At 52.9% G+C, this 27089-nt stretch overlaps 12 protein-coding genes across 12 annotated transcripts; 4 read left to right on the forward strand and 8 right to left on the reverse strand.

The window, feature by feature from the left end:
* Positions 1-3648: 3648 nt before the first annotated feature.
* On the reverse strand, positions 3649-5811 carry BO80DRAFT_426117 (putative serine/threonine protein kinase (Prp4)). Its single transcript, XM_025719679.1, has 4 exons — positions 5682-5811; positions 5565-5605; positions 5295-5512; positions 3649-5215 (listed from the first exon to the last, which is right to left on the reverse strand). Exons 3-4 carry the CDS (start codon positions 5380-5382, stop codon positions 3741-3743), a joined length of 1563 nt encoding a protein of 520 aa, XP_025574068.1. The 5' UTR covers positions 5383-5512; positions 5565-5605; positions 5682-5811; the 3' UTR covers positions 3649-3740.
* A 1097-nt stretch (positions 5812-6908) lies between these two features.
* Positions 6909-7240, forward strand: BO80DRAFT_446080 (translation machinery-associated protein 7; the record flags this gene model as incomplete). Its single annotated transcript, XM_025721537.1, has 3 exons — positions 6909-6930; positions 6990-7079; positions 7146-7240. The coding sequence occupies 3 exons, from the start codon at positions 6909-6911 to the stop codon at positions 7238-7240; spliced, it is 207 nt and encodes a 68-aa protein (XP_025574069.1).
* Positions 7241-7313: 73 nt separating this feature from the next.
* On the reverse strand, positions 7314-9864 carry BO80DRAFT_409366 (uncharacterized protein). The gene is made up of 2 exons (XM_025717883.1): positions 9425-9864; positions 7314-9365 (listed from the first exon to the last, which is right to left on the reverse strand). Exons 1-2 carry the CDS (start codon positions 9589-9591, stop codon positions 7796-7798), a joined length of 1737 nt encoding a protein of 578 aa, XP_025574070.1. The 5' UTR covers positions 9592-9864; the 3' UTR covers positions 7314-7795.
* BO80DRAFT_494475 (uncharacterized protein) lies at positions 9851-10358 on the reverse strand (the record flags this gene model as incomplete). Its single annotated transcript, XM_025723878.1, has 2 exons — positions 10023-10358; positions 9851-9934 (listed from the first exon to the last, which is right to left on the reverse strand). Coding segments are annotated over exons 1-2 (258 nt in total), but the record flags the coding sequence as incomplete, so codon positions are not given.
* Positions 10359-10416: 58 nt separating this feature from the next.
* Positions 10417-11801, forward strand: BO80DRAFT_426119 (cytochrome b5-like heme/steroid binding domain-containing protein). Its single transcript, XM_025719680.1, has 4 exons — positions 10417-10772; positions 10829-10856; positions 10932-11169; positions 11260-11801. The coding sequence occupies exons 1-4, from the start codon at positions 10760-10762 to the stop codon at positions 11488-11490; spliced, it is 510 nt and encodes a 169-aa protein (XP_025574072.1). The 5' UTR covers positions 10417-10759; the 3' UTR covers positions 11491-11801.
* On the reverse strand, positions 11741-14289 carry ish1 (double-strand break repair enhancer MSC1). The gene is made up of 6 exons (XM_025719681.1): positions 13942-14289; positions 13752-13886; positions 13618-13668; positions 13401-13548; positions 12554-13345; positions 11741-12494 (listed from the first exon to the last, which is right to left on the reverse strand). Exons 2-6 carry the CDS (start codon positions 13834-13836, stop codon positions 11954-11956), a joined length of 1617 nt encoding a protein of 538 aa, XP_025574073.1. The 5' UTR covers positions 13837-13886; positions 13942-14289; the 3' UTR covers positions 11741-11953.
* A 178-nt stretch (positions 14290-14467) lies between these two features.
* BO80DRAFT_409375 (PQ-loop repeat-containing protein) lies at positions 14468-16142 on the forward strand. Its single transcript, XM_025717884.1, has 3 exons — positions 14468-14840; positions 14905-15162; positions 15236-16142. The coding sequence occupies exons 1-3, from the start codon at positions 14773-14775 to the stop codon at positions 15798-15800; spliced, it is 891 nt and encodes a 296-aa protein (XP_025574074.1). The 5' UTR covers positions 14468-14772; the 3' UTR covers positions 15801-16142.
* Positions 15983-17322, reverse strand: BO80DRAFT_426122 (nuclear transport factor 2 family protein). Its single transcript, XM_025719682.1, has 6 exons — positions 17260-17322; positions 17074-17091; positions 16851-16915; positions 16710-16781; positions 16537-16635; positions 15983-16436 (listed from the first exon to the last, which is right to left on the reverse strand). Exons 1-6 carry the CDS (start codon positions 17264-17266, stop codon positions 16326-16328), a joined length of 372 nt encoding a protein of 123 aa, XP_025574075.1. The 5' UTR covers positions 17267-17322; the 3' UTR covers positions 15983-16325.
* A 189-nt stretch (positions 17323-17511) lies between these two features.
* Positions 17512-20136, reverse strand: BO80DRAFT_426124 (SWAP/Surp domain-containing protein). Its single transcript, XM_025719683.1, has one exon. The coding sequence runs from the start codon at positions 20082-20084 to the stop codon at positions 17637-17639; it is 2448 nt and encodes an 815-aa protein (XP_025574076.1). The 5' UTR covers positions 20085-20136; the 3' UTR covers positions 17512-17636.
* A 1270-nt stretch (positions 20137-21406) lies between these two features.
* BO80DRAFT_426126 (terpene synthase family protein) lies at positions 21407-23595 on the reverse strand. The gene is made up of 9 exons (XM_025719684.1): positions 23305-23595; positions 23074-23197; positions 22997-23015; positions 22759-22947; positions 22551-22707; positions 22387-22476; positions 22259-22292; positions 21962-22188; positions 21407-21890 (listed from the first exon to the last, which is right to left on the reverse strand). Exons 1-9 carry the CDS (start codon positions 23454-23456, stop codon positions 21809-21811), a joined length of 1074 nt encoding a protein of 357 aa, XP_025574077.1. The 5' UTR covers positions 23457-23595; the 3' UTR covers positions 21407-21808.
* Positions 23596-24398: 803 nt separating this feature from the next.
* BO80DRAFT_446088 (uncharacterized protein) lies at positions 24399-25730 on the forward strand (the record flags this gene model as incomplete). Its single annotated transcript, XM_025721538.1, has 5 exons — positions 24399-24563; positions 24647-24892; positions 24959-25091; positions 25157-25342; positions 25411-25730. 5 exons carry the CDS (start codon positions 24399-24401, stop codon positions 25728-25730), a joined length of 1050 nt encoding a protein of 349 aa, XP_025574078.1.
* On the reverse strand, positions 25434-26763 carry BO80DRAFT_426131 (alpha/beta hydrolase). The gene has a single exon (XM_025719685.1). The coding sequence runs from the start codon at positions 26693-26695 to the stop codon at positions 25934-25936; it is 762 nt and encodes a 253-aa protein (XP_025574079.1). The 5' UTR covers positions 26696-26763; the 3' UTR covers positions 25434-25933.
* Between the last annotated feature and the right edge of the window lie 326 nt (positions 26764-27089).

A 27089-nucleotide genomic window follows, 5' to 3' on the forward strand; every position in this document is an offset into this window, starting at 1 on the left:
ATCGACGAGGAGAGAAAGTTGAATTGCCAGGAGGCGGTGTGGGTGTGACAGGTCTTTCGGGTGCAGATGGCCCCACCCACACTGCATCCAGGCTGGCCCGGGCGGATTCCCCCCATTGGTTGCAAGCGGACGCGCAGGGAAGATAAATCCGCCCCCCGTGGGTGTGATTGGAGAGTCATCTGAGCAGGCACGCCTGGATGGGCGGCATTTTCCTTCGTCAAGAACCGCCCGATAGGTCCTGGCCGGCTGGTCCGGGGGCCTGGTCGCCTTCCAGACTTCCAGCCGCTGGGACTGGAAGAAGGAAGGGGCGCACAAATGAGCTCATGGCACAACCCCCCCGGCGATTGTATCAGCGCCCGGATGCCTTGTTGGGTGGTAGCAATGAGGCTGGAGGGAGAAATGACTGGTTGAGGGGTTCCTTTGCCCCACCGTCCGTGTCTGAAGTTCTGAACTCTGAATGCAGGACGGGAGGGAAGGATGATGGTCAGTCGCCCGGTCTGATTATGGTTTCTGGAGTTGTGACAGGGCACGACCGATCCCCAGTCTCCAGGATCTCCTACCCAGAGGTACCAACCACTGTGTCATACTATGTCGTAGTAATCCACCACCCGTTCGGAGTACGGAGCACAACGCGCTGGATCTTCGGTGAGTGAAACCTGAGGACACCACCGGGGTTCAGCCGGAAAGAAAGTCAGCGGTGGCTCATGGCTTGGAGGCGTGTACACTTTCTACACAGTTCCCGAGGCTGTAGTATAGGGGAGTGGTCGTCTGTACTGCCAGCTCACGACTCCACCACAGACATGCCTACAGTTGGTTACTCGAAATGGTGATGCTGGGACAAAGTTTGAGGAGGCCACCATTGTTAATCTGCCCATGGGAGTCCAGGGCCTCATGGACCAGCTCTGACTAACAAGGGCGGGTGGTGGAGGAGGATTCGCAGCCGAAACGAATGGATGTCTATACGAAACATCGAACCAAACGGAGCAGGCTGGATGGGGCGCGTCCCCAAAATGACGAGCATGTCTGCCTGAGACCTGAGTCCTTCAGTTCCTCGCCTTGCCTCGCAGCCAACGGTGCAACCGTTTGCCAGTGCCATACACAGTACTAAGGTTAGACCCCATAGGTAGACCCCATAGGTAGAGAGGCTGGAGCATGGACACTCTGGACAGACCTCACCGTCTTTTTCCCGTTGGCAATGAGGATAGCCCCCGAGGAAGATATCCAACACAGCGACTCTGTCCCAGACTAAGGTTAAGGGACCAGCGACAACATCCGTTCCAGCAGGCGCCTTCTGAATCATCCCGTACACGACAAGAACAACGATCCAGGGATTCGACCCGATGCGAACGACCGACCGACCAGCGACCCTGCTGGCTGCTGGTCGCTGCCAGTGCAACCGAACTCAATAAAGTGAGGCAAGGGCGCCGGGGCCAATGACGGCCCAGTTCGTCCGCTTCGAGAATATCGGATGACAGCCATGGCGCGTACTGATTGGCTGCTCTGCTGCCACGTTTGCTGTCCGAGGGGTGGGCGGTGGGGACTCGGGCAGCCAGGCCCGCTGACCATTGGTTGGCGGGAACGCATTGTCCATGTTGCCATGCATGGGCGCGTCGACGAATCGAGGCTGGTGCACGGACTTGCCTCCTTTCTTTCCTACTTTCATATGCTTTCCACCTTAGTTGTATACACTACTCCGGGAACAGGACACCCTCCAGCTGCATCATGCACTATATAAAGCAATCCGATCCACCAGCCCCATCACCACTGAACCAAAGACATTGTTCAGACAACCGTACTCCATAGTCAAACAACTCTCTACCCAGGTGAACAACATCATCATACTTAAGAACATAGTAGATAGTCAAACTGTACCACCTCGGAGAATTCACAATTGGCCCCATCAACAAATATCCAGCCTACTTCAATCAATCTTAGGTGTCTTTCGCTTCGCCCTATTCTATTAACCGCCCAAACGCCAGCCTCATACGTACTATGTACTATCTACGACCTATGACCTATGCATATCGGGAATTGCTTTTGACAGTTGCCCCTCTCGGCAGCCAATGGCGCCGGGCACTGAGATTGGGATCTGCGGTGACTGAATATGTATTGGACGGGTAGGAGATGATATCAGCTGAGGGTCTTGCCTATTAGGTATATTGATTACCTATATACCTGGTGCCCACTAGATAGATGCCGAGGTACATATTTGCCTACTTACTACTCCGTATATGGTACTGTGGAAGTAACTGCAGGCGGCTCATGTACGGAGTACAGCGTGGCTATGTACATGTATGGAGTACATAGGATACCGTGTACTATGTAGAGAAGAATTGCGTGGGTTGCGGGTTGTGGGCTGTGCTGTACAGACACATATTATACTTTTAAGAATGGAGTACATGTATGTCGGTATGTATGTAGGTGATGGGGAGAGGTATGTATGCTATGCATATTTGCCTTATTCACCGTATCCATTCTACCACAGTAGTATGTATATCCACTTGTTCAGCCATTCATAGGTGTTCTACTCCGTACATACTTTGTACTGCGTATATTTACTGGTAAGCAACTGAAGAGGGAATATAACATCACTCAAAGTAGACAGCATAATATTTGTGACACAAAAGTAGAGAGAAGGCCCAGTAAACATCCTCACCTAGCCAGTCACTTGTTGTTATCACAATTATGAACGCAAGAACATATCATAACATCAATCACATGCACATATACCTGTAAATACTTTCATAAATTATCCCCATTCGACTAAGAACAACATAACAAGGCAGGTATGTACTATAGTAGACAGATAGAACAATGTACATTTAATCAAACAACCCATCTATCCCCTACCCACACCCTTACTCGAAGATGGTACATAGCACCGCAAAGTATGATGATCCAAACAAATACACCATTCAAGGAATGATTCCATGATATCATTAATCCTCCGAATTATCGCACCCTATACTAATCACATTACTATGTAGCACATATAAAGTATCCTATTCGCAATTCGCAATTACTAGGATGAGTATAGATCACCCATCCACCCCGCCTTGCTTTCCTTCATCGCACTCCTACACAGTACGGACTAGGTAACACAGAAGGAGATCTATACCAGCGATGGAATCCTAATGATGATGTTAAATTGAAGGCGAATCTGCTCCCATCTAACGATGATCAGTGCTCCACTTCCACATCACAACCACAATCTGTGCAGAGTCAAAGAATCAAGGCTGGCTGTTAGTGACTCACTCCAGCCCATTCCTCACACGCTAGTGGCTAGATCTTGTGCCGCAAATGTAGGCAATAAAGAGAGATAGGGCTGGATACACGGAGTGGAGTGGTATGGAGTGGAGTAGGGTAAAGTAAAAGCGAGTGGCTGCCTAGAGCCTCATCATCATGACCTGCTGATCGAGCAATGGATGGACTTCTAGAAAGGCATGGATCGATCGGGCTGTCAAGTCGCCTCCCGAGCGCGGTGGACCACGGACCCGGGTGAGAACGCCCCGTTTGCCACTGCGCGCGCCCCGGAAGGAAGCTCGGTCGGATGAATCCGCCGCCCTTTGTTGTTCGAGGGTTCGAGTCATTCTGTCATACGCTACCAGTGGCGAAAACTACTAGTACGGACTACGGAGGAGTCTACCGTGGCTGTGCATACCTGATTCATATCGTGAAAGCGAGGCAGTCCTACTATGACATAATATGTACAACGAGTGGCCGCAAGGAAGCTTCATCCATCATACCTTGGGCCGGCACAGAAAGGGATGTTTCAACGCCTCCGTCGGGGTGCACCGCTTCTCTGGGTTGAGACTCAAGCACCGGTCCAACAGATCCACAAACTGGGCCAGCTCTTTCGCCTCACTGTCCGTCATGCCCCGGGTCTCCTTGCCTCCCATCAGCCGGGTCTTCAGATCCCGCGTCGGCTTCTTGAAGTCTAGCACCCGCGTGACTGACCGCCCGGTGATCTTGTCCTCTTCCATGCTGAGGAAGTTGAGCATGTCATCGAAGTGCATTGGCGTCAGCGACCCGCGCCGCAGAAGTTTGGGCGGGTATTTGCCACGGCATTCCATGATGGAACGTAGCATCTGGTTGTTGTTCCGCCCCGTAAACAAGATCTTGCCCGTGTACAGCTCGAACAAGGTGCATCCAATCGACCACACATCGATCGCGTGATCATATGGAATGCCCAAAATGATCTCCGGCGCCCGGTAGAACCGACTTACGAGATACGGCGTGATCTCGTTCTCCGTCGCCGGAGACGCGGATCCCAGGTCGCAGACCTTGAGAATGTTGCGCTGCTCATTGACCAGAAGATTATCCGGCTTCAGGTCAGCGTGGAGGATGTTACACTTCCGGAGTAAGCTGAGCCCGAGGAAGATCTGCTGGGCGTAGGCCCGGATAGCCCGCAAGTTCAAACCAACATCGCGTCCGAATTTCTTCAAGACCTCACGCAGGTTCATGCTCAGATTCTCAAAGACCATGCAGAGATGTCCTTTGTGGTCGAAATGCCGCTCAAACTTGATCACGTGCTTCTTGTCATCCGGGTCGGCCTCGTGAAGCTGCTCCAGGATGCCAATCTCCTTCATGCCGGCCTTTTTCATCGTATCATTCTGTCGGATGATTTTGATCGCAACCAAGCCGCCAGTCTTGGAGTCGGTGGCGCGTACTACCGATGAAAACATGCCCTTGCCAAGGTTCTGCTGGACATGGTATCGCCCGTTAATCAACTCACCGAGCCGCACATTGTAATAGCCTTCCGGATCATCCCAGTTGTCCATCATGCTGATGTCGAGCTCCTTCGGCTGCGGGACAGCCGACTTGGCCGATGCATGCGTCGGCTGCGCGGTGTCCTGTGTGTCTTCAGCGAACATATCGTCGTCGTCATCTTCCGCGAACATGTCGTATGGGTCCTTCGCTTTAGGCTCGGGGGGTTGGACTGCGTCAGGCATCAGGATGTCCTGGCGGGAAGTCTGCGTTTCATCATAGGACGCTGCAGACAGCTCCTCGTTCACACCGCCAGTACCATGCCTCTTCTTTTCCGCTTTCATGTCCAAAGTAGGGTCGTAGTCAGCTGCAGATGGTTCGTCTTTATCTACACCGTTCACCGGCGCGTCGTTGTTCATTAGATCAGCATCTTTGCCTATTTTGAAGTCGGTGAACGACTCCCCTGGACTATCAGCAGGTGTCTGGGGTGCCGACAGCGGCGCTGCTTCTGTTAATGAACATGGTATTAGCCTCCAAACTAGTACAACGAGCTATGACTCCTTAGACTAACGAGGCGGCAAGCTTACCAGAAACAGCGCTGGTCGACGCAGCGGTATCAACGCTCGGGGTGGACGAATCTTGGCTGCCCCCAATGTGTAGCGCCTGCAGCCGCATCGGGGTGGCCTGGCCTCGGTATTTGGCCCGGATTGCCTCGCGCCGTTTGCGGCGGGCCTCTAATTGGGCTGCTTCGTCAACGGGCTCGGCGGGGATGTGCTCTTCTGGTGTCTCGGGTATTTCATTCACACTGGAAACGTCATTAGCTTGACATTGAAACCCAACATAGACTAACGACATACTTATCACCACGGGGATGAGAGGTTGCAGAAGCTGGCTGCACCTGAGGTTTTTGAGTTTCAGCATCTTGTTTAACACCTGGAGCGACGACTGGGGTGTTCCCTCGCTCGCTCACTGACTGTTCAATAGAAGGCCTCCTCCTGTGATTCCGTGAGGCAGTACTGTCCTCTCTCTGAGATTCCCACTCATCCCCTGAATACTGCTTGGGCTTGCGGACTTCGCGATATGGCGACCGGCTCCGCGTGCGAGCGCGTTTCTCTCTCCGGCGATCCGAGTCGTCACTGTACCGGAGGCCATCGCCATAGTTCTCCTCGCGGTCGTAGTCATGATATGGCCTAGCCCGTCTGTCGGATTGACCTCGTCCGTAGTATCGGCTGTCATCGTATCGGGAGCCGACGCGTCGGGGCGGGTCGTGTCGGTAACGCCGGTCGTCATGGTCATAATCATATTCGCGATCATAATCATAATCATCGTCCCGGCGACGCTTGTAACCTCTGTGGTCTCGGTAGGGAGAACGGGAGCGCGTACGCGATGGCGATCTGGTCCTGGTCCTTGATCGCCGATGGCGTGGCGACCTGCTCAAGGCGGGCGGTGACCGAGTCGCGGATGCAGTACTATCTCTGGTGGGACGGTTAATGTGACTGCCATTAAGAGGAAGTTTCGACGTAGTTGCCTTCGTCTCTGAACCTGATTCGATGATCTCACCCTCTGAAGGGGTCGATGGAGACTTCGACCTGCCTGATGCCATGGCTGCGATGCGATGCACACCAGGAGGGAACCCGGGAGTGAATGAACTAGAAAATGCGGCTGGCTCTTCAAGCAGCTTCAGAGACCGAACAAGTGAGGTCCGGTTAGCAAGAACGTTTCCGATAACGCGTGATTTGGGAGAGTGTTTGAGAAAGTCCAACCGGCTAAAGATGCCACGGCCCTTGCCCTTGACTACTGTCTCAAGAAAGCACGAGACAGATATGTGGTTTTTATGTGGTTTAACGTTCTTGTTTGGGGTAAAAGAGCTCTGGTAGTCCTTTCTGAGTTCAGAAAATAGACCGCGCCTTGTGTGACGATGGAACCGGGATGGGGAGATGAGTGGTGAGTGGGTGAAAGATGGAACGACGGCGGTGGAGGACTGACCTGCTTGGTGGAATGATGGAGGAGAGCCTGAGGTGATGCCGGGCGGTGAGCCCATCGCCGAGAATTTCCCCCCTAACCCCTTCAGCGCTAGTGCCTCCCCGCGGGACAATCGCTGATAAGCAGCCGATTTTTTGCGCCGCCCGATTCTTCCCCTCCTCACGCAGCAACGCCACTTTATCCCCTCTTTCTCCCTCGATCACTTATCTACCTACACAATGGGCGGTGCAAGCAGAGAAGGTAACGGAATTGCTGTGGAAATCTGACCGTGGTCGACAGAGTACTGACCATCTGTACAGGCGGCAAGGTCAAGCCCCTCAAGGCGGCCAAGAAGGAGAAGAAGGAGCTTGATGATGATGACCTCGCCCACCAGGCCAAGCTCAGAGCCGGTATGCCCTCGTGTTTCGCCGATATAGATCTCGTGCTTGCGATGCTAATCAGTCCCGTTTATACAGATGCTAAGGCCAAGAAGGAGATGATGGAGAAGGCCAAGGGCAAGGGCCCCCTGAACACCGGTGCTCAGGGCATCAAGAAGTCGGGCAAGAAATAGTCGGACCATGGGGATCATCAAAGCATGTTCTCACGAGATACAACGAGCTACGATCCACGAACGCAACGTGGAGGATTCGCATTGGCATGGAGCACTATTTTCCTGAGCAACCACTTTTCTTGATACTTATTTCTCTTCAATAATGCACCTTTCGTCATTCACAAGTAACATCCATAAAAGAACAGAACAGAACAGAATACCCATTGGCTTCCATCCTACAACACGCAGAATCATCCATATCATCAATCACCAGCATCGGCTTTAGGATTAAGAGCCTCCCAACAAGCGGAAAGGGTATCATTGCGCACTGCACAGTAAGAAAGAAAGACGCCCCGCCGGCATCGTTAGAAAGAAGTAAACATGAACCTGCTGTATGCTGCGCAGGGGTATTCGCAACGCTGAAAGACACGACCCGGCCACTATCCAGCAGCAGGACATCTGGCCAAACAATAGCGCAAAAGATATAATCATGGCAATGACAAGAGAGGGAAATGGGAAGGAAAGGAAGGCTCAAGTGATACCCAGAAAGAGAGTTCAAGAAGCCATGACTGATGTTCAACTGGTCACCCGTTTGACCCAGAGGCTGGAGCCCCCACCGAACCCAAGATCGTCGCGCTTCTTCCAAGCCCTGAACAGCTTCAGACCAATCTCGTGCTCCTCTCTCTTGATTTCAGCCAGTTCGCTTTCTAGACTGGCCACGGTCCGCTTCACTTCGTCTCTGGCAGCCATGTCGTAAGCCACGGAGCTCGGCTGGATCACTTGAGTTAATTCATAAATTATCGTATTGACATTCGCTTTGCGGCGCGCCAGGGTGTCTCTGCGAGCTTCCAGCGTCTCGATGCGGTTCTGAACTTGTTCCTGCGGCGTAACTTGTAGTTGATCCTTGGGCGGTTCGGCTTCAGGGGCCTGAGAAGGCGTGGGCTTCCTGGTGGGCTTCTTCCCAGGCGCAACAACGCTAGGTACCGGGCGTTTTCGAGACATGATTGATGGAAGATGTTCGGTGGACTGAGATGCGGCATCTATGCTACCGCGCGCGCTGCCGATGGAGCTGCCTGTTTCCGTGGGCTCATAAGTAGTTGCACTGAACCGGCTCGCCGGCTCTTCGGCCAAATCATCGGTGGTTAATTTTAGATCAGCCAACGATGACTTCCAGTCCGGCTCTGGAAAATCAACACGAGGTGGCTCAGCAGTGCTAATGCTAGTGGTCAGAGCGGGTCCCTCGGGTGTTCGTGTTCGGAGGTTATCCCTGCTTGTCGCGTGTTTAACCTTCTCCGAAGCCTTTGGTCTGGGGTCACCAGCTGTGATAGTGGTCACGACAGTCGGAACGAAAGCGCAGGCAGCAGCATAATCGGGAGTCGCGCCGTTCATTTCTCTCAACCTATCATTACTTCGCGCCATGTGCACACGTGGTGGAGATTTAGCTCTCGGTCTTTCCTGGATGGGGGTCACTATCGGAGATCGTCCACTAGGTCCCTTCCAAGGCTCGCGCAAGCCGGGTGGAAGCGTATTTTCCGTTTTCGATAGCCGCGTGCGTGGTTCCGATGGTTTCTTTTTGGCATTGAGATGGTCCTTGCCCCAGCCAAAGATGTTTGCACTGTGGGACGATGGAGGCTTTGCTGTGATCTCCGTGCGAAAAGAAACACTGCCAGGGGTATTCTGACCAGGTCTGCTCAAGTCGCCAGGCGACAGTTCGCCTGAGAAGTCGTCCCATCTGGTCGTGTGACCTCTTGAGGACTTTGGCGTTTGTAACCGGTCTGCCTGAGAGTCGGCGCGTTTGCGCAAGACGGGCAACTGACTGGCAAACTTGGTGTTTTCCTTGTTCTCCATTGACCCGGCGCTTAGATCGTAGGTGAATTCGTCCTCTATTGGCGAAACACGCGAGCTGTCGCGACTCGCTGGTGGGCGACCGAAGGAAATGAGCGAGTCCGGAGGTGAAATGCTGGCACTCTCAGGTCGGCCTAGGTCGTGACCAAAGGTGGCTGGTTCCAGGAGATAATTATGTGACAAACTGATAGAGCGATGGTGATACGGGTCACCACTCGCAATGTCCAGAGCATGGGAGGAGGCGACCCGTCGACCCGTGTCGGGGTGTTGTGCAGGAAGGAGCGAGTCCGTAGTAGGGTTGCTGGAACGAGTCAGAGAGCCCAGTGATAGTCACTTTAAAGAAAAGAAGGAACGACTGACCGTGCGATTGCCGGGCGAGTCCTGGAATGTGCCAGGTTGTCAGTGCTCTGGCTGCCACGAGCGGGGGACAGAGAGCGGTAGGCACTATCATCCAAGGTCATGTCGATCAGGGTGGGATTCCCGATCACCGGCTTGCGCGAGCGATGGAAAGACATTTTCCCCCACATCTTGTCTACACAGTATGGATTTTGCGCGTAAAGTCTGTAGCCAAAGTTCCCCAGGTAAGTATCAACCCCGCGAGGCTAGACTTGGAGTCGAATTGTCCGGAATGTGACCGGTCTTAGCACATACCTCAAAAGGAATTTCTAGAAAGGAATGAAAGGGCCAAGCAAGGAGTGACACAAAAACCGTTGATGATTAACATAAAAAAGCAATTCGGTGAAGATGTAGGTGCGCTTCATGCAGCTGACATGCCAGCACGTCATTCGAATGAAGCAAAGATGGATCAAGCTCAACAAGACAAGAGAAGGGGAGAGAAAGAAGGAGACCAGCTGATGGGGTGAGCGGGTACTAATTAAAAGCGGTGGTCAGTTGTGATAACAACTACAGGCACTGAACGAAGGACAAAGCGGAGGAAAATAATAGGAAGAAAGCTCACGGCCAACGGCAATCGGCCCCTCCTCAAACAAACCGGTTTGCCTGCAGGAGGCAGAGAAGAGAATAATGAATGGATGAATGAATGAATGAATGGAGCAGAATGGATCCGAATGGGCACAAGGAGAAACCAACTGACAGCAGCACCCGGCGCCGGGGGGTCCTGTTTCAGAATCATTCGGTTAGTTCACGACGGGCCTCCATTCTAATTTTAACGGTCCCATGGTCGAGAGCAGTCCAAACTCCATCGCAATTAGAGAATCCCCATGTTTGCGGTCTTAATTATAGTAGCAATTAGCAATTAAATCGCTATCCTCCGTCGCACGATCTGACACTTCCGAGTGGTTCGGCGCAGTTCTGTTTGATCGTTTGATGATCCTTCTCTTTGGGTTAATCATCCGAGTGTAACTCACTAATTATCAGCAAACTAGGACGGACTACGGAGAACTCCATAGTAAACATAAAAGGGACGGAGTAAACAAACCTCCATCAGACTGGATACCTGACCATCCAGGCATTCACGGCACGTGCCGATAAACCTCCCGTACCGGTATCTGTACCGTACCGACCGCGTCTCCGCACGCATTGGCCCTATTCTGATTGGCCAACCTCCTCAACGTCGTCATAATCGCGATTTCCGCCGTCTCGCCGACATCAGCGTCATCATCTTAATTTCATCTCAACCTCCCAGGTACTTCTGTCTACAACATCACCCATTCACATAACAACTATTCAACCACCATGTCCTCTCCAGGTACGCCGATTCCTCCTCACGCCTAAGCTTCAAACTAACATCTATTCACCCTAAAGACTCAGCGGTCCCGCCGCCCGCCGAAGTGTCAGTTCCCACCACCTACCTACCTACCAACTTCGACTCACCCCCCCCAAATCAACCCCTACTAACCCCCTCCAGCATGACAATCGCCTCCCCAATCAACCTCATCCTCCTCTCCCTCTTCGTCATCCTCGTCTACCTCCAACTCCGCCCCAAAGCCCCCGTCAGCCTCCCCAAGGGCCCCGCCCCGGTCGTCTTCCGCACCTTCACCCCAACCACCCTCCTCCCCTACAACGGCGAAGGAAACCAACCCGTCTACCTCGCTGTCCGGGGCCGTGTCTTTGACGTGACTCCGGGGAAGAACTTCTACGGACCAGTATGCCCCCGCCCCTTCCCCGTCCAGTATCCCAAACATAGCGGAAAGGCAAGGAAATTAGAACAAACTAACATGGGAAATAATGTACAGGGCGGACCGTACGAGAACTTCGCTGGTCGGGACGCATCCCGTGGTCTGGCTTGTCAGAGCTTCGATGAGGAGATGCTCACGAAGGATCTTAAGGCGCCGTTAGATGATCTGAAGGATCTGGATGCCGATCAGTTGGAGAACCTGCAGTCTTGGGAGGAGCGGTTCTCTGAGAAGTATTTGGTTGTGGGGAAATTGGTGGCGGAGGGGGATCCCGAGGCGGCGAGTGCGTGAGGTGGATTGTTGAGATTGTGTATGGTTGGAGTGTGTGTGGGAAGTGGATTGATTGAGTAGGGTAGATGTATGGAGTAGGTTTGAGGATATTGATATGGTTGACCTGTGAGTGGGATGGTCACGTGTGTTTACTGTTCTAAAAGCGTGATGGTGAATGAGACATGCCTTGGTGGGACAATATGTTTAGGAACGGGATCTTCGGTATTGGGACCCCGCTTATAGCTTGCCAGATTTCAGGACAGGTGTACCATTGGACAATTATAATGGATGGTTTGGAATTTCTCAAAGACTAATACATTAAACCAGAGTTCAGCCTCCCCTGTCCAGCTTTTGCACCTCGCAACTAGAAACAAGTATCATAGACCGTCTCAACCGCATAGTGCAGTTATTATGTGATGTCATAAAGTCGTATCCCACGAACAACGCCCAGCCGGCAACATGAACATCAAGAAATCAGATTGAGTTATAGCTCGACACGGAGGCTCTCGGCCGTATCGGAACCCTTGGCCTGCGCCTTCTCGGCGGCTTCCTGGCCTTTAGCCTGAGCTTTCTCAGCAGCCTCTTGGCCCTTGGCCTTGGCCTTTTCAGCGGCTTCCTGGCCCTGGGCTCTACCACTGGACGCGCCAATCTTCAACTGATCCAGAACCCACTGGCTGACATCTTGCAACTTAGCAAAGATTGTACCCTGAGGGCTTGAGGTGCCGTATCGGAAGTACTGGGCGTTCCGGCGAGCTGCCGCGCGGAGTTCGTTGATGCCAGAGCCCTGGTAGACTGGGATGCCGTACGAGTCAAGATACGACTTGAGGTCCGAATGAGTCCAGGTGTCAAATGCGGAATCCTTGGCTGCGTCGGTGGCCTGCGCCATGTAGGAGGTAGCAGATGCAAGATTTGTTCCTCCAGACTTAGAGGCCTTGGCGTAGGTGTCCTGGGCTTGCTTCACAAGCTCGTCGCGGGTAATATCCGCGCGATGAGAAGCCTTGGCGTTCATGGATGACAGATACTTCCTAGAATAATGTTAGTTCACAACTTCAAGAGATGCGATAGCTGGTAGGTCTGGTCTTACTTCAGGTGCTCGGTATCCCAGGTATCAAAGGTCCAGGCAGTCCAGCCAGTGGCTGCCTTGTGGGCGTTGAGCCTCACCTTAGCGAGCAGCTCATCGCGCTTGCTGCTCTGAGGCACAGGAACCCCGCGGGCATCAAGGAAGGCCTTCAGACGCGAATCGGACCAGGTGTCAACTGCCGCATCAAATGATTCCTGGGCCTTGAGCTGCGCGTCATCGGTGGCTTGGGCGTATTGGTTACCTGCCCTAGATGTAGCGGCACCGATGATTTCAGTAGCGGTGGAGGAAACGGTGGCAGAAGCCTCAGACGCCTGGCTGACCAGAGAAGCGCGATGCTTTCTAGCTAGAGCCACCAGCTCGTTGCGTCTAGAACCTTGCGGCACCTTGACACCATGCTCATCGAGGAACTTCTTCAAGTCGGAATCAGACCAAGCTTTGAACAGAGCATCACTCAGAGTAGCCTGCGCAGCTTCTGCGGAGGCAGACGCGGAGGCGGCGATGTTCTTCGCATGCAAACTAGCCAATCGAGCATTTCGGCGTACGGATGCAATAAGCCTGTCCCGCGTTGTGGGCTGCGGGACTGGCCAGCCACGCTCATCAAGCCATTCCTTCAAATCAGACTCGCTCCATTGCTCATAAACCCAGTTACCAGGGTAAGCAACAGCCTCCCCAAGCTTGTGGGCGATCGTCTCGTAGTTCTCACGGGCAGTCTTCAGAAGAACATCACGCTTGCGTGGCTGAGGAGCAGGGACGCCATGGCGATCGAGGAATGCCTTCAACTGAGAGTCGGACCACCTGTTCAGATGTTAGCACGTGCGCGGTTCATTAGATCTAGCTTGCATTCACTCACGTGTCGAAGAGCCATTCTTTGGCATTATGCCAGTGATCAGTGGAGTGCTCAGCAGCATGTCCCAAGGGCTTCTGCACTTTGGTATCCCAATTGGACTTCACTAGGGTCTCGAGATCTTTGCGATCGGCGGGAGAAGGGTAGGGAATGTCTAAAGGATTTGTCAATGCTATGCATCGAGGACGCCGGGGGGGGGGGGGGGGGGGGCTTTCTATCGTACCATGATCGGAAAGCCACCGTTCTAACTCCGTTTCATGCCATTTATTGTAGACTAAGGTGTGTTAGTGAGTGACGCAACTCTGAAGAAGACCAAATGAAATGACATCAATTGTAGAAGGTATAGAGTAAACATACCAGCTTTGCTGAACCAGCTAGATGCTCCAACCGCCTCAGCGGTTGCCAGAGCAAACACCAAGCACGAAGCCAAATGTAGCTTCATCCTGGCGAGATATAGAACCTATGTTGAGCCGCTGCGGTTATTGTTCACTTCTCTCCGATGTTAGCTCGTTTAGCTCTAGCTCCCGGCTCTAGTATGGCAACTCACAATAGCAGGTTATGATAATCTGGAGAAATTAAGCAGGAGAGATTAAGAAGCAGACATCCCGGGATGAAGATATTTATTGGTGACCGTAGAAGGGAATCAGGGAGGCGGCGCGGGATGAGCATCGAGTGACGTATTGCTGGGAGAGAGCTGGCCATCGGCCGTTCTGGCGTCATCGATGATTGAGTGGCCCATGGTCTTCCCCGCTGGATTGTGTAAGCGTAGTAGTACTAACTACTAAGGTTTCCCCGCTGCCGCGTGAATGGACACGACCTACTCGCTGCCCGAGTGCTTTGTCCTCCCGGCCTGGGTCAGGTAAAAGATGCAAGACCCAGAGAATGTTCGGAGGATGCCGCGACATGTCGAGTTATTCGACTGGAAGGATCCCCCCAATGGCAACCCCGATGCAAGGCACATGATCTACCGCTAACTCTTTAGGGCGAGCGGGCCCGCCTTGCCGGTTTGGGCGATGCGGAGACGGCGATAAGGAGAGCCAACAACAACAACGCCGGCCAGCCCATCCCCAATCCATAATCCTCCGGCACCATCAATCCAGCCGTGACAAGTCATCTCATTCATCCACTCGTCTTCGGGTCCAATCAACGCGCGCGTGTGTTGGTATGAGAATGTTGTTTTAGAATCCAATAACCCACTGCTGTCTCTGGCCTCCTCCGCCTGTTCTTAACCGCCCCCTATGCACGGGGCATAAAAGTCCAGCTGTGCTCGACGACCCCGTTCGCAGAATAATTGACTCTGCTTATCTGTCTGGAACAGTATCTCTGTCTGGTGACAGAATTACCTCGATATAGACATTACTCTGTACGCAGTCTCGACATGGATTCCTTGAACCCGCAGTGCGAGCATCTGGCCTCGCCCGAGTATAAGAACTTTATCCTGTCCATGTATGCTGCCTTTTCCTGACTCTGAAGGTCATCAAGCAAGTCGCACAAGCATTAACCAGAGCAGTCTCATCGTTTTTGGGATCCTCCTCTCTTACACCCCCCAGCATGTTCGCATCATCACGATGAAGAGCTCCTTCGGCATCTCACCGTACTTCGTCCTCCTTGGAACAACGTCCGGTTCATCCGCCCTGGCAAATGTCATCTCGCAAGAGCAGAGTCTACAAGACATGGCGTGCTGCAGGGTCGTCAATGGTATGGGCTGTTTTTCAGGGATACTGGGTATCCTGCAGGTTGGGACGCAGTGCCTCTGTTTCTTCATCATGTAAGCTTCCCTAACGACCAGGCCACCACCACGCAGCCGTTTGAAACTAACCTGAAATCCTCCTCGCCAACAGCCTGTTTCTCTTCGTTCTGTTCTTCCCCAGAAATACTTCCCATCTTCCGAAAAACAGCCCAACCTATCGCACCGCCCTAATTGTAGCCGGTGTCTGCATCGTCCACGCTCTAGTTATGCTCATCACCACCATTGCAGTCGGCTACACCCGGGCATCTTCGCTCCAGCAATGGTCCAATTTTTGTGGCATTCTGTCCGCCCTCCTTGCCTCAATCCAATACTTCCCTCAGATCTACACCACCCTTCGACTGCGCTGCGTGGGAAGTCTCAGCATTCCGATGATGTGCATCCAGACCCCCGGCAGTCTCGTCTGGGCAGGCAGTCTAGCTGCCCGACTGGGTCCGAAGGGCTGGAGTACCTGGGGTGTCTTGATCGTGACGGCTTGCCTGCAGGGCACGCTTCTATGCTTGGGAGTCTTCTTCGAATTCCTGGGACCCAACCGGGGTCACACCCACGAGCATGACAAGGACGCCACTGCAAATGGTTCCGTGGAGGAGCACGGACAACATGAGGACTTTGATCAGGATCAGCCTTCTGAAGAGACCCCGTTGCTCCGAGACCAGTGACATCTATTCCGTTATCAGGGGGGTTGACAATCAGCATTCATTTCCAGATGCTGTGTTCGGTTAAATTGCAATGCTGCAGATGGATGCATATGATAGTTCCGCATGATCTGTGCTGTTTCAACGCCTTGTATACCTACCTCCCTTCCTAGACTATACTTCTTGGCTACAATATGACAACGGCTGCTGGAGCAGCTATTCAAAACAGACACATCCACTTGGCCCAAGACTAAGAAAATGGAGTAGCAAGATAGATGTTTTCTCTAATCCAGGGGTAAATGACGGCTCAAATCCACGACAGGGATCAGACTAAATTGAAGCAAGAGAAATATGTATATATAGAGCAAGAGAAAGAAAAAGAAAGTCTCTCACAGAAAATGGGGTAAACGACAGACGACAACAACCAAAAGCATGTCAATCCTCTTGAATTCATTATCTTCATCTCACAAACTGCCTACTCTAGGCCCATCGGCCCAACCAATCATCGCTCCTTCATCACACTAAACCTCAGTATCCGTCACAATGCATTTAACCCAGGATCAGGCGGAAGATGTCGTTGAAGACGAAGTAGCTGCCAGCACCATCGGGCTTGAGAGTGAAGGTCTGGGTGTAGTTCATGGGGCGCTGCTCCTCGTCGATCTGAAATAGAAAAGAACCCAGTTAGTCCCAAATAATAATACATTCAGGAAGAAGCATCTCCCAAAACAGGTATATTGTACTAAGATGGACGGAGACATACCAGAAGAGCACCGGTGACCATGACAATAATGCTGTTCTCAATGGAGGGCTGAGCATCCAGAGTGGAGATCTGGTGCTGGACCTTCTGGAAGGCAAGGCTCTGTATGGTTGGATCGCAGGTGTCAGTCAAGGAATCTGGTTCGATTTGATGCTGCGTTGTGGCAGAGGACTAACCAGCAACTTCTCCATGATGGGCTGGACACCCAGGTGGGAAGAGGTCTCGAAGGTGAGCATGGACTCATTGCGCTGTGATGGAGATGCGTTAGTTAGTGGTGGTGGATGTAGGGATTGCGGGGTGGTGGTAGTCAAGCGTACGTAGAGACCGGCCAGCTGCTCACGGTTGCTGTCGAAAGTATTGTAGTAGAACTGCACAAACTGCTCTGTTCGGATCGTTATAGGTTAGATTGAGGATGGTTTGGGTCCGATTGGGCATCTAGGATGCCAGGATGTGGGATGGGGGGGTTGACTATGCGACGGCGCATGAAGTCATCCCCTACTCCACGGGGGGTGGTCGGTCGGGGAGGGAAGTGACACGTACGAGCGATGTTCGAAAAGTCTGGGTGTAAGAGGCATTGCGTTAGCGTTTATCATGTCAATTGTGTGAGGATATCGGTGTGTGGTTGCCGTCGAGGGGGCCCAAGAGCCTCACGGAGGGGCAGCAAAACAACAGATGGGAGGGGCAGGCGTCGCATAGGTGAGAGCGATGGCGCAAGAGGGTACTTACCGGCCATTTTGACGGTTGTGGGATTTGCGGGTCTAAAGGAGATAGAGACAGCGGAGAAGAGGCAGTGGAAGTGGGATAGATAGGAAGGGAAGAGTTGAGGTTGACATCAACATCAAAAGTATTTCCGTCGCGAGGGGAATTGTGGGGCTCCCGGCGTGTCAGTGCCTTAACCTGTAAGGCAGCGAGCCTGTCACTTTTCTGACTCGGAGGGTGAATAATCAGGAGGATCCTTCAGGAGACTACGCCATTAATGCCGCATGGTTCATGGCTTCAATTCTGGGCTCGCTTAAAATCCGCATTATATGACAACGAAGTTGTACCCAGACATCATTATAATATAGATAGATCGTTTAACATCACCCTCCAATTCCATGCCCTCAATCCGAGTCCGAGTCCGCAAACATGTCTTCTGCTCTAGGTCGGGGTTTGCGGGCTGGGGGGTGAGGTTCTGGTTGGGCGGAGGGCTCGGCTGGTTTCTCAGGCTGCTCCTTCAGGCCACTATCCTCCTCGGGGGGTTCCTCTTCCAATGGCTCCCCATCCGGCCCTTCCAGGTCACTGTCTTCCATTGGCTCCCCATCGATATCGCTCATGGATTCTCCATCAAAGTCTTCGGCCCCTGCAGACGCAACATTCTCCTGGTCGATATCCATCCGATGAGGATCGGTTTCCGGAGCTCGTCCGGGGTCAAACTTCCCGGAGGAAGCATCTTCATCAACTGTCTTCCAACGGCTCTTGTTCTTAGAAAACGCACTCGCAGCCCGTTCGGCCTCGGCCTTCTCCCTCTCCTCCTGCAGTTCCGCTTCCGTGAGTGGTGGCTTCTCAAAGATCTGGAAGAAGTGCTCCTGGCTTGATTGCGGGAACACACACCAGCCTTCCCACAGATGCAGAAGAGAGCCAACGCTGCGTTTCCACTTTTCGGCCCTCAGTCGTCCCCACCTCAAGTCTTTTTCGAGTCTCCCGAGATGCTCAAATACCTGGTGTATCTTCAAGGCAGACTCAAAAAGCTGCCGGTAACGCCACGCATGGCGCACGCCGCTCGTGGCAGAAGAGGAAAGGATATCTGATACAAGGTAGAGGCCAACTAATTTGGCAGAAGATAGATCCAGAGTCTCTTTCATGGATGCCCGCCCTTCCTCGGCCGGGTTGTCGTTGGCCAGGTCTCCTGCTTGTTCTCGTCGAGCAAGACCTTTCTCTGCTTCGCGATCGGGATTAGCACCAGTGTAGGCGAAGGGATTGATGATGTTCGACACGATCATTTCCACGACTTCATCGGCTCCTGCACCCGCATGCTCGATGGCGAAAGCAGTAACTCGTGCAACGTCACCTTTCCGCAGCTTGGCATGCGTAGTCGGAAGTCGAGCAAGTAAATGGGTCAGCTTGGCCTTCTGCAATGGATTCATGTAGCCTAGCCCCTCTTTGTTTGCACCAGGCCCCTCGGCTGGCGGTGCCCCTCCCAGATTTCGTCTTTCATCCTCATAATCGGACATCTCCTCGTCGGAAGAGTCGTAGTCATCATCCGTCACAAACTCGTCCATGCGGGTTGTATATTCGAATTTAATATGCGCCTCCGGCGGAACCCAGTTTGCACCACCCTCGAAGATAGTCGATGGAGTCGGAGGCCTGCCTCGTCGGCTAGTAACAGGGCGGCTGTTCGTGAGGATTTCCCATAGTTTCCACCGGTAGTACACCCCACCAGCACTTCTGGCATTCCATAACCATGCCCATTTTTCGTCTTTTTGAACCACTGGTCTGCTCATCAGTAGTGCCTCGAACTCTGGGCCATGATTCAATAGATTCTCCAGAGTTTTATGGATCAGCTTTAGCTGTTTCAGGTCTGACGGTGCTTTCACCTCAACCTGTGTGGAAGGACCACCCCTCCCGTGTGCCGGTCCATACGATGATGGTGGCGCAAATCCCCCACGATGCAGCCCTGGTGGCGGAGCGCGATTCAGCCGCCCTGGGATATCAGGCGCTACCGACTTGGCGCCAAAAGGGAGAGAGCATGCCGAAGACAGGCCGACAGTGACCGGCATCGTCGAACCAATAGCGGCGGAGGAGAGGTGTCTCGAGATCGTCAAGTAATATCCCCATCCTAGGTATCTGTTCTGAAGAGCGCTAACCGTGCTATCAATGTCGGAAGCCGCAGATTCGTTTGCCAGAGTCACAATGGCGGCTACCGATTTCCGGTCGGTTATAGGCTGGCCCGGGGGGCGCAGGATCTTGACATTGTCCACAGTCAGCACGGATGGTATGAGAGACTTCAGCACCGAGGGCGATGTTCCCGGAGGGAGGGATGCTAGGTATAGCGTAGGTTTAGCAGCAGCTCTTTCAGCCTCTTTCGCATCACCGGCTCCTTCGTCTTCATCATCTGAAGCACGGAAAGCTGACGCCGCCGCAGCCGAACTGGGCGCGGCGTTATCAAAGCCCAGTATCCCTTGTGTTGTATCCCGAGTCCGGTGCTGTGAATGGGACCCTTCGTGGGTGCGCTTTCGAGAAATTGACGGCGGCGGAGGACCCAGAGTGCCGGGGCCACTCATGCGCGGGCCAGAGCTTGTAAAATGGCGTCTTCCAGGGCCTCCTCCAAAACCCGGGGTCTTGGGCGGAAACTTGTTCAATCTTCCATCACCGGAATGACGATCGGGGCCGTGGGAATCATCTTCAAACGACTTGACGAAGTCCTCATAAACCGCGGCGGTCTCGGCTTGCTCTCGGGCACGTTTGGCTTCGGCTTCGGCTTTCTGGCGTTCAAAGAGCGATTTCTTGGGGATTGCAGACAGTTTGGCCGATATGTCCGGGAAGCCTTTGGGCTTCGACTCGTCCGACATGGCGACCAAGCTTCAGCGGCAAGAAGCCTTCTGTTGGAGGGGTGAATATGAGAGAAGCGATCGGGGGAAGCTGGTCGGTCGGACTGGGCGCGGAGGCGGAGATAGAGCGGTTGCGGCCTGAGGCAGTCGTGCGTCACGGATCCATCCCTACTTGGACCCCCGTCTCCTGTCACTTGCACCTGCAGGTCTCCTACAAAGTATTGTTTGAACGGCACGAACTCTTTGTCGGATTCATAACATAGCTCATTTAAGTTAACCCCATTGATCTATTCGTCAGTAAATATCCTTGCCATGGTGCATATAGTTAGTGCTGTCAATCTCAGCATCATTTGATCAACTGCAACACTACCAGTAGGCTACAAATCTACTGCTTCAGAGCGAATTCTCGAGTTTGTGCATCGAGGAGAAGAAATTAAGCATCGAATAGGGTGAATCCAACATTAGTGCCAGCCCGATAGTAGCCTGTTCTCCCATGCCACTGTCACGGCTGGACCAACCCCCCGCCCCTTCCTTCTCTGACCTTATGGTTCAGCATTTTCAAGTCGAATGGTATCGCGTATATCTCAGCTGCCTCTTTCTAATGGCAAGCATGCCAGCCTTAATCTTATCAAGACACTCCCTCGCTGACTGGTAATATGAGGTGACAGGTGTCTCCGGAGTCAGTCAAACTTTTGACTCAACCTCACCCAGCATGACAGAAAGAACTCGCACTCCGAGCGGCGCCAGTCCAATCCGCAGCATCTCCGGCATTGGCGGCTGGGCTGCCTTCGAGCTAATGCATGTACTCCTTTGTGTGATTAAGACAGGTCCTGGAACATCAATGAGGTATCAGGCCCGATACATACGTACCTAACCAGGCCACATAGACTGTTGCAGCTATCGAGGTGTTTCCACTACATGCCTGATGCTTCCACTAGCAGCGGATTAAACCTGCTAGAGACGTTCACGTCGTATACCTCCTTTGCCTCTGGAATTGACACATCCAGCATGGGAGCAACTAGCATCACACCAGCGTCGTTTAGCAACACGTCCAGCCGACTTCTGCTTTAAATCAAGGGCATTCGACGCAGTCTGCGATCAACTTAGGGGATGTTATCTCTTGCGGCAGATTATCAACAACACCTCTCCTCAGTGATTTGGCTTTGATGGGAATGCGCGGCGTAGCGAAGACATAAAAGCCGCGCTCAAGAAATACGAGGGCCAGCGCAGCAACGCCTTCTTCGCTGCACCAGTTGTCAATGCTGTCCTCTTTGATAACATTGTTCGGAGCTCTCAATACCTCGACTTCGGCTAAGTACTGAAGAAAGTTTATGCACAGGCCGGTGAGGGATGGCACTAACCTGTACAACCCAGAACCATGGTTCATACAGGTCCGGGACCTGTATCGAGATCGGTCTGTCTGGAATGACACTGGACAGTCCCGGCGCTTTTTCTACTACTCCTGGCCACCAGTCACTCCCGAGAGATTGCACTATGCGTGGCCTCGCTCCTGGTAGTCAACCAAGAGGAACAAGGTATTTTACATCCTTTGTCAAGCCTCATCAATTGCGTGCCATGGCATAGATGACTTTGTTGAAGGGGTGGAAGTGAGTCTTCGACTTAGCCATCTGATAAATCAAATTAAACCAGAGAAAAGCAACGTATATGTGCTAAAGTTGGAATCACTTGACACGCCAAATATCTTGGAGTAGGGATGTGCTTCACACTACTCCATCCCCCACCTCCTAATCGTCGCTTCCACCTAGTACAATTATTACATTGTCCGGTTCTGACTCCTGATGAACTCCATATCTCCCGGTGGAAAGACTGCAAGAGATATATCCGTCATAAGCAAGGGATCCAAAGGGGAAACTGGCATATTGAACGCATTCGCTCACCTCCATGTCAAGTTGCCAGTGCAATAATACTTGCACCCATCGATGAAAATCTCGAGGCCCTTGAGCACGTCCAAGTCTGTCGAATATCGTATTCGGAGCCTCTTGGCCGTAGCATCAAGCTCGGTGATGGTGTGCCGAATGCCGGCCACGATATGGTCGACTGCCTTCTGCACTGATCCATATTTGGCGTACAGGATGGGTACTAGGCTCTCGGCACCTCCTTGGGCCTATGCACCGGGTCAGGTGTTGCTGCTCTCGCACTTTTATAAAGGAGTTATGGTGGTAGGTATAACTTACAATTTCCTTTTTAACCGACAGTAAGTCGTTAACACTATATATTGATTGCCATTGTGTTAGCTGCCTCTACTGCGCGGTCGTTGCCTTCTGGTCAAGGGACTTATGCAAGTGACAGAGGGACAACCTACTTGCAGATGTTCACATTGACCAGGTCCCATAGCGCGACAAAGTCTGCATCTTTGGTGACATAGGATGGGAGATCGGTGGAATGGCAGAACCTGCCGGGCCTTTAGCTCAACACTATCCAACTATGCAGTCTACATGAGAAAAAATGATGGGGTGGGGATCACACTGGTTGATGGCGAGCACCACTCGCACTGCGCTCGTACCGAGACGATAGCGGGAGAATTCGTCTATCGTCACCAGATATTCTCCCAAGCGCAGACGCTGTTCCGTTTCCGATTTTTCCATGAAAAAGCAGAATTCCTCTACAAAGGTTTGCCGTTGTTCTGTGGTCCGCATAAGTAAGGCTCTACCTCCGGTGAGAAGGGAAACCATACCGTAGGTGCAAGACTCTCGCAACGAGTCTCCAATGAAGTCGAAGCTGCTAATCACTTCATTACTGCTAATCATGGTAATCTTGGAATCATCAAGACCGAGTCGGTTCCGGACAAAAGCGAGAGTCTCCGCCCGATACTCCTGTGCCATATCGAAATGGTTTGCAAGGCTTCCCACGTCCGAGTCGAGCTCTAAACGAGATTATCAGATGCATCGAGAAGGGAAAGCAGAAAGGTTTACCATCGTCCCACATGAAAAGCTTCTTGCACGTTAAACCAATGCCAGTAAGATGCCCGGAGCACAAGGAAATGTCTCACCCACAGAGAAAGATAGGTAGCAACCAGAAGTTGCCTATATCCAGCACACGGCCACCATGTAGCGCCAAAGAGTCCATAATCGCCACCGAGCAGCTTGCGCAACTTGGGGTGGTGCGGGAAGCGACTACCGTTCGTCTCAGTATGAATCGCAGTCGGCATGCACCGGGCTAGGGGGTAGAGTCGATTGACCGTGCTAATTGACAGTGGGCGAGGGGAGTGACAGGGGTATACCTTGTCAGCATAAGTGCGACATCCTGGCGGGCTTGATCCAAATAAGGGTTCACTTTAAAAGGCCAATTGGCAAAGGCTGAGCGAAGCCCGCGGATGGTGAAAGTCTGATTATGGAGACTCTTGATAACTTCGGTCCGAGAGATGGGCGCCATTCTTTTGTCAGTCTAAACGACTCAAAGGATAGATCCCTCGCCGGGTGTATCGAGAGGCAGATAACCCGATGATGCTTCGAGCTCATCGAGGGCCATTTCATATACCGTCCGGAAGGTCCGAAGTGGGCTGGCGCATTTTCATTATCGATTGGCGAAACCAGCAAATGACGCAGACAAGAAATTATGCCTTTTTGAGCAATATGCGTCGCTTTCTTGGTGGGCAGAAATTAACTTACGTGAGATTACCGCGGTTCCCGGAAATCCGAGGGACTGGCTTCAAGAATGCAACTATTGTAAGCAGCCACTGCTGCTCCTGAACGACCTGGGGGAGGTGATTGGCCACGATCGCCATCAGTCCGCCAGGTACGGGACCTACAATCTGGTTTTTTTTATTCTCAAACCCGCCCAGTATATGTGAGCATGGTGGGGGCGATTCTGGACATCAAAGCATTAGGCACACTCCGGGATCATGCGGGACAACCCTAAAGGGGCCGGCCCGGCAGTGAGCCTGGGTTAGGATAACCCCTCATTCCATGTCAGCCTGCTGAGCCTGGAACACAGGCACCTATCCATGGGGCCACAGGCTCTCTCGGATGCAGAGTCGGAACTCGGAAATTAATTCTGAATATTCAAATCCTGACTGAGCGGGATGCAGGGCGGCGGCGTCAACGCATGGTGCGTGCATGGGGCAGTGTCACTGGTCCCAACTGCATGCCGAGCCCTACTCCGTACGGAGTAACTGATAGGCTTCATGAGGGAAACTAACCTACGAGTAAGGGCAGAACATCTTCTCATAAGCCTAAAAGCCTTGTGCATAGCGGCCAGTGGGGGCTAAGTAGCCAGCCAGTGCAATACTCCCTATATCACCAGCAACCTATTACTCCTTTTAATTGTCCGTAACACCAGCACTGTCTTCCTTCTCATGACTGATCAACCATAGTTATGGCTTCACCAGATTACTACGGCGGCCACGGGCCGGGCATTGTCGGAGTCAGCGTCTCATTATGTTGCGTAGCAACAATCCTCCTCGCCTTGCGCTACTACACCTTTTTCTATGTGGTCCGAAACAAAGGTGCCGCGGCGCTGCTATGGGCCACTGTTGCGTGGGTATGATTGTCTCTATCTACTATCTATCACTACCGGCATATCCAGTCTGTGTGGGTACCGGCTAACGTGGCGTGAGGATATAGGCCCTTGGGATCCCGAGTGTCATCCTGTACTGCCTCTCCGCATCCTACGGTCTTGGAAACCACATCACCATCGTCTACGATGCGCCAAAGCTTACCACGGCTTTGCTCTTCGAGTGGATCGCTGCCAACACCATCTGCTTTTCCGTTTGGTTCGCCAAACTCTCCACGGCGATCTATATTCTCGAGGTTCAGGGCCACACGAACAAAATTGGCAAGTGGCTTCTGATCGTCACGCTTAGCGTCAATGTAAGCCACTGCCCTCGCGACTCAACTACCACGCACGATTCGGACAGTGACTGACCGCCGACACAGCTCATTTGTTACGTCGGCACGATTCCGATCATCTTCACGCAGTGCACTCCAGCCGACAAGCTCTGGGATCAAACTAAGCCGGGCAACTGTAATGGGGTGTACCGTGCGTTTGTTTGGGCCACCTTCACCGGCGGTACGCATGATCCCACTTTTCCCCTTGTCTCTGGGATGCCTGAGTTCTAACACACATGGGCACAGCGTGGGGAAGTATGACGGATCTGATTCTCGCTTTCTACCCCAGCGTGATCATCTGGAATCTTCAGCTTCGGCTCAAGTTGAAGCTCATCATCTCCATCCTGATGGGCTTGGGTGTGGTCACCGCGGTGTGCAGTCTGATCAAGACCATCGAATTTGGTCGATTGGAAGCGGTTAAGGATTCTACCTGTCAGCATCTCCCTATCTTTCCCTCCAGCTACCTGAGCGCCTCGCTAACTATTTCACCCGTCTTGCAGACGAAATTGCACCACTGATGATCTACGGTATGACGGAGATGTGGGTGGTGCTGATCGCATCCAGTGCCGCCCCACTGTGGCCCCTCGTCCGTCGGTCCATTCAGTCCACCACATCCACCAGCCCACGGTCAGGGCCGAGTCCCTTCAACGCGTTATATAGCGTCTCGCGCAGCAGATTTTCCAAAACGAGCGGTCGGTCTAAGTACGGTCACACGTATTCGGAAGCCCTAAGAAGCATCGATGGCGATAGCCAAGATGGCATTGTCCCGACGGAGGGGATCATGTTGACTCGATCGTTGACCGTCAAGCATGATGCATGATCACGTTGGCGGAGTGTACTATGTAGGTGCCTAGTATTAGTAATATGCAGTAGCGCTTTCTTTTCCTTGGATTGGCAGTAGGAAGGTGCCGCCTGGTATCGACTTGACATGACGCTAGTTCAATCCTTCGTTCGTCCTCTCTCTTCTAGCTAGTCCTCTTTCCCGATCACAGCCTTTCAGAATCCCTCCACCATCCAATCACCTCACAACTCACTTGCCGCTTTCTGCACAATCCAAAACAACTCCTCCGGCTTACTCAAGAAAGGACAGTGACCGGAATCAACGGTCTCTGTGACAATCTTCCCCCCTGCATTGACCGCATCTTGCACCATGCTCTTCTGCAGCGGAAGCTTAATGGCCAGATCCTGGGTCGCATGGATATACAAGGTCGGGAGGTCTTTCCAGGGGGCCCCCGTGACTGCCCCCGAAGCCGCAGCCCAGTTATGAGTGACATTATCCTTGGCCAGGTCCTCAGCCCTGGCAGGTTCGATATCGTTGTAGAAGGAAGCCGGGGCATTTGTGGCAAACACGGTTCCATCACCATTATTGCCCAATTCCACGTCACATTGAAACCCGTACTTCTCAATCACGCCGGGAAGCGAGTCTCCCGGTTGGACGAGCCAGGCGCTTAGAAGAATAAGGCTGACTATGCCATTGGTGTTGGTGTTCTCGCTTGCATATAGATCCCGGGTGATGGCCTCGCTTGCGACCACGCCGCCGTACGAGTGAGCCAGGACGAGAATCGTGTGGCCGGCATTGAGGAGGTCTTGCGTGGCGCGGCGAACGGCCTCGACGTCCTCGGTTAGGCTTGCGGTGGGGGGACGCGCATCCTTGCAGGACGGGAGGCGCGGGCAGGACACTGTGAACCCGGCCCCCGACAGACGAGCGCTGAAATCATCCCAGGCTGGCGGGAGAAAATAGCCCCCATGGACGATAAGAATGGCGGTAGGTGTCTGGTGGGTCATTCTGAGATGTACGGAAGGAGAAAGACTGGGTTGAGGAGGGGACTGAGGAGAACAGCGAGAGAAAATCGAGGAGAATGTAGTAGGGAATCCGCGGGCAAAGAAGTAGCGTGGCAAGCTTATCTCCGGTTGCTCCGGGCTGACACCCTGAGCGCCGTGCTGACGCCGTGGGGGCCATGCAGAAAGTGAGCACTACTGCAGTGTAACATGGCCCGGGTTCAGCCAACAATGGCAGAGATCCGCAACGGCGACAGGGGGCACGGGATGGCGTATGCGCAGGGCGCAACTAAGGATCAGACCCTGCACGAGGTATACTAGGATCCTCTATGGAGTAATCGGACGACTCCTCGCGCCGAGGCCGGGGGGGGCGGATGCCCCTCTCAGGTTGTCTGCTTGG

Source organism: Aspergillus ibericus, assembly GCF_003184845.1.
Source record: "Aspergillus ibericus CBS 121593 unplaced genomic scaffold BO80scaffold_26, whole genome shotgun sequence".
Classification (NCBI taxonomy): domain Eukaryota; kingdom Fungi; phylum Ascomycota; class Eurotiomycetes; order Eurotiales; family Aspergillaceae; genus Aspergillus; species Aspergillus ibericus.

What these genes read in the sequence shown, in the direction of transcription:
- BO80DRAFT_426117 (XM_025719679.1), bottom strand. Translation starts at nt 5,382, where the DNA reads ATGCGGCTGCAGGCGCTACACATTGGGGGCAGCCAAGATTCGTCCACC. An exon ending in GTCGACCAGCGCTGTTTCTG is followed by an intron (nt 5,216 to 5,294) that starts GTAAGCTTGCCG and finishes GTTCATTAACAG; the next exon opens with AAGCAGCGCCGCTGTCGGCA.
- BO80DRAFT_409366 (XM_025717883.1), bottom strand. Translation starts at nt 9,591, where the DNA reads ATGTGGGGGAAAATGTCTTTCCATCGCTCGCGCAAGCCGGTGATCGGG. An exon ending in ACTCGCCCGGCAATCGCACG is followed by an intron (nt 9,366 to 9,424) that starts GTCAGTCGTTCC and finishes GACTCGTTCCAG; the next exon opens with CAACCCTACTACGGACTCGC.
- BO80DRAFT_426119 (XM_025719680.1), top strand. An exon ending in GTCCCGCCGCCCGCCGAAGT is followed by an intron (nt 10,857 to 10,931) that starts GTCAGTTCCCAC and finishes AACCCCCTCCAG; the next exon opens with CATGACAATCGCCTCCCCAA. An exon ending in GGAAGAACTTCTACGGACCA is followed by an intron (nt 11,170 to 11,259) that starts GTATGCCCCCGC and finishes AATAATGTACAG; the next exon opens with GGCGGACCGTACGAGAACTT.
- ish1 (XM_025719681.1), bottom strand. Translation starts at nt 13,836, where the DNA reads ATGAAGCTACATTTGGCTTCGTGCTTGGTGTTTGCTCTGGCAACCGCT. An exon ending in TAGCTGGTTCAGCAAAGCTG is followed by an intron (nt 13,669 to 13,751) that starts GTATGTTTACTC and finishes AACACACCTTAG; the next exon opens with TCTACAATAAATGGCATGAA. An exon ending in AAAGAATGGCTCTTCGACAC is followed by an intron (nt 13,346 to 13,400) that starts GTGAGTGAATGC and finishes ACATCTGAACAG; the next exon opens with GTGGTCCGACTCTCAGTTGA.
- BO80DRAFT_409375 (XM_025717884.1), top strand. Translation starts at nt 14,773, where the DNA reads ATGGATTCCTTGAACCCGCAGTGCGAGCATCTGGCCTCGCCCGAGTAT. An exon ending in AAGAACTTTATCCTGTCCAT is followed by an intron (nt 14,841 to 14,904) that starts GTATGCTGCCTT and finishes TAACCAGAGCAG; the next exon opens with TCTCATCGTTTTTGGGATCC. An exon ending in TGCCTCTGTTTCTTCATCAT is followed by an intron (nt 15,163 to 15,235) that starts GTAAGCTTCCCT and finishes CCTCGCCAACAG; the next exon opens with CCTGTTTCTCTTCGTTCTGT.
- BO80DRAFT_426122 (XM_025719682.1), bottom strand. An exon ending in AGCAGCTGGCCGGTCTCTAC is followed by an intron (nt 16,782 to 16,850) that starts GTACGCTTGACT and finishes TCTCCATCACAG; the next exon opens with CGCAATGAGTCCATGCTCAC. An exon ending in TGGTCACCGGTGCTCTTCTG is followed by an intron (nt 16,437 to 16,536) that starts GTATGTCTCCGT and finishes TTTCTATTTCAG; the next exon opens with ATCGACGAGGAGCAGCGCCC.
- BO80DRAFT_426124 (XM_025719683.1), bottom strand. Translation starts at nt 20,084, where the DNA reads ATGTCGGACGAGTCGAAGCCCAAAGGCTTCCCGGACATATCGGCCAAA.
- BO80DRAFT_426126 (XM_025719684.1), bottom strand. Translation starts at nt 23,456, where the DNA reads ATGGCGCCCATCTCTCGGACCGAAGTTATCAAGAGTCTCCATAATCAG. An exon ending in GTGGTGCTCGCCATCAACCA is followed by an intron (nt 22,477 to 22,550) that starts GTGTGATCCCCA and finishes AAGGCCCGGCAG; the next exon opens with GTTCTGCCATTCCACCGATC. An exon ending in TGTCGGTTAAAAAGGAAATT is followed by an intron (nt 22,189 to 22,258) that starts GTAAGTTATACC and finishes CCCGGTGCATAG; the next exon opens with GCCCAAGGAGGTGCCGAGAG.
- BO80DRAFT_426131 (XM_025719685.1), bottom strand. Translation starts at nt 26,695, where the DNA reads ATGACCCACCAGACACCTACCGCCATTCTTATCGTCCATGGGGGCTAT.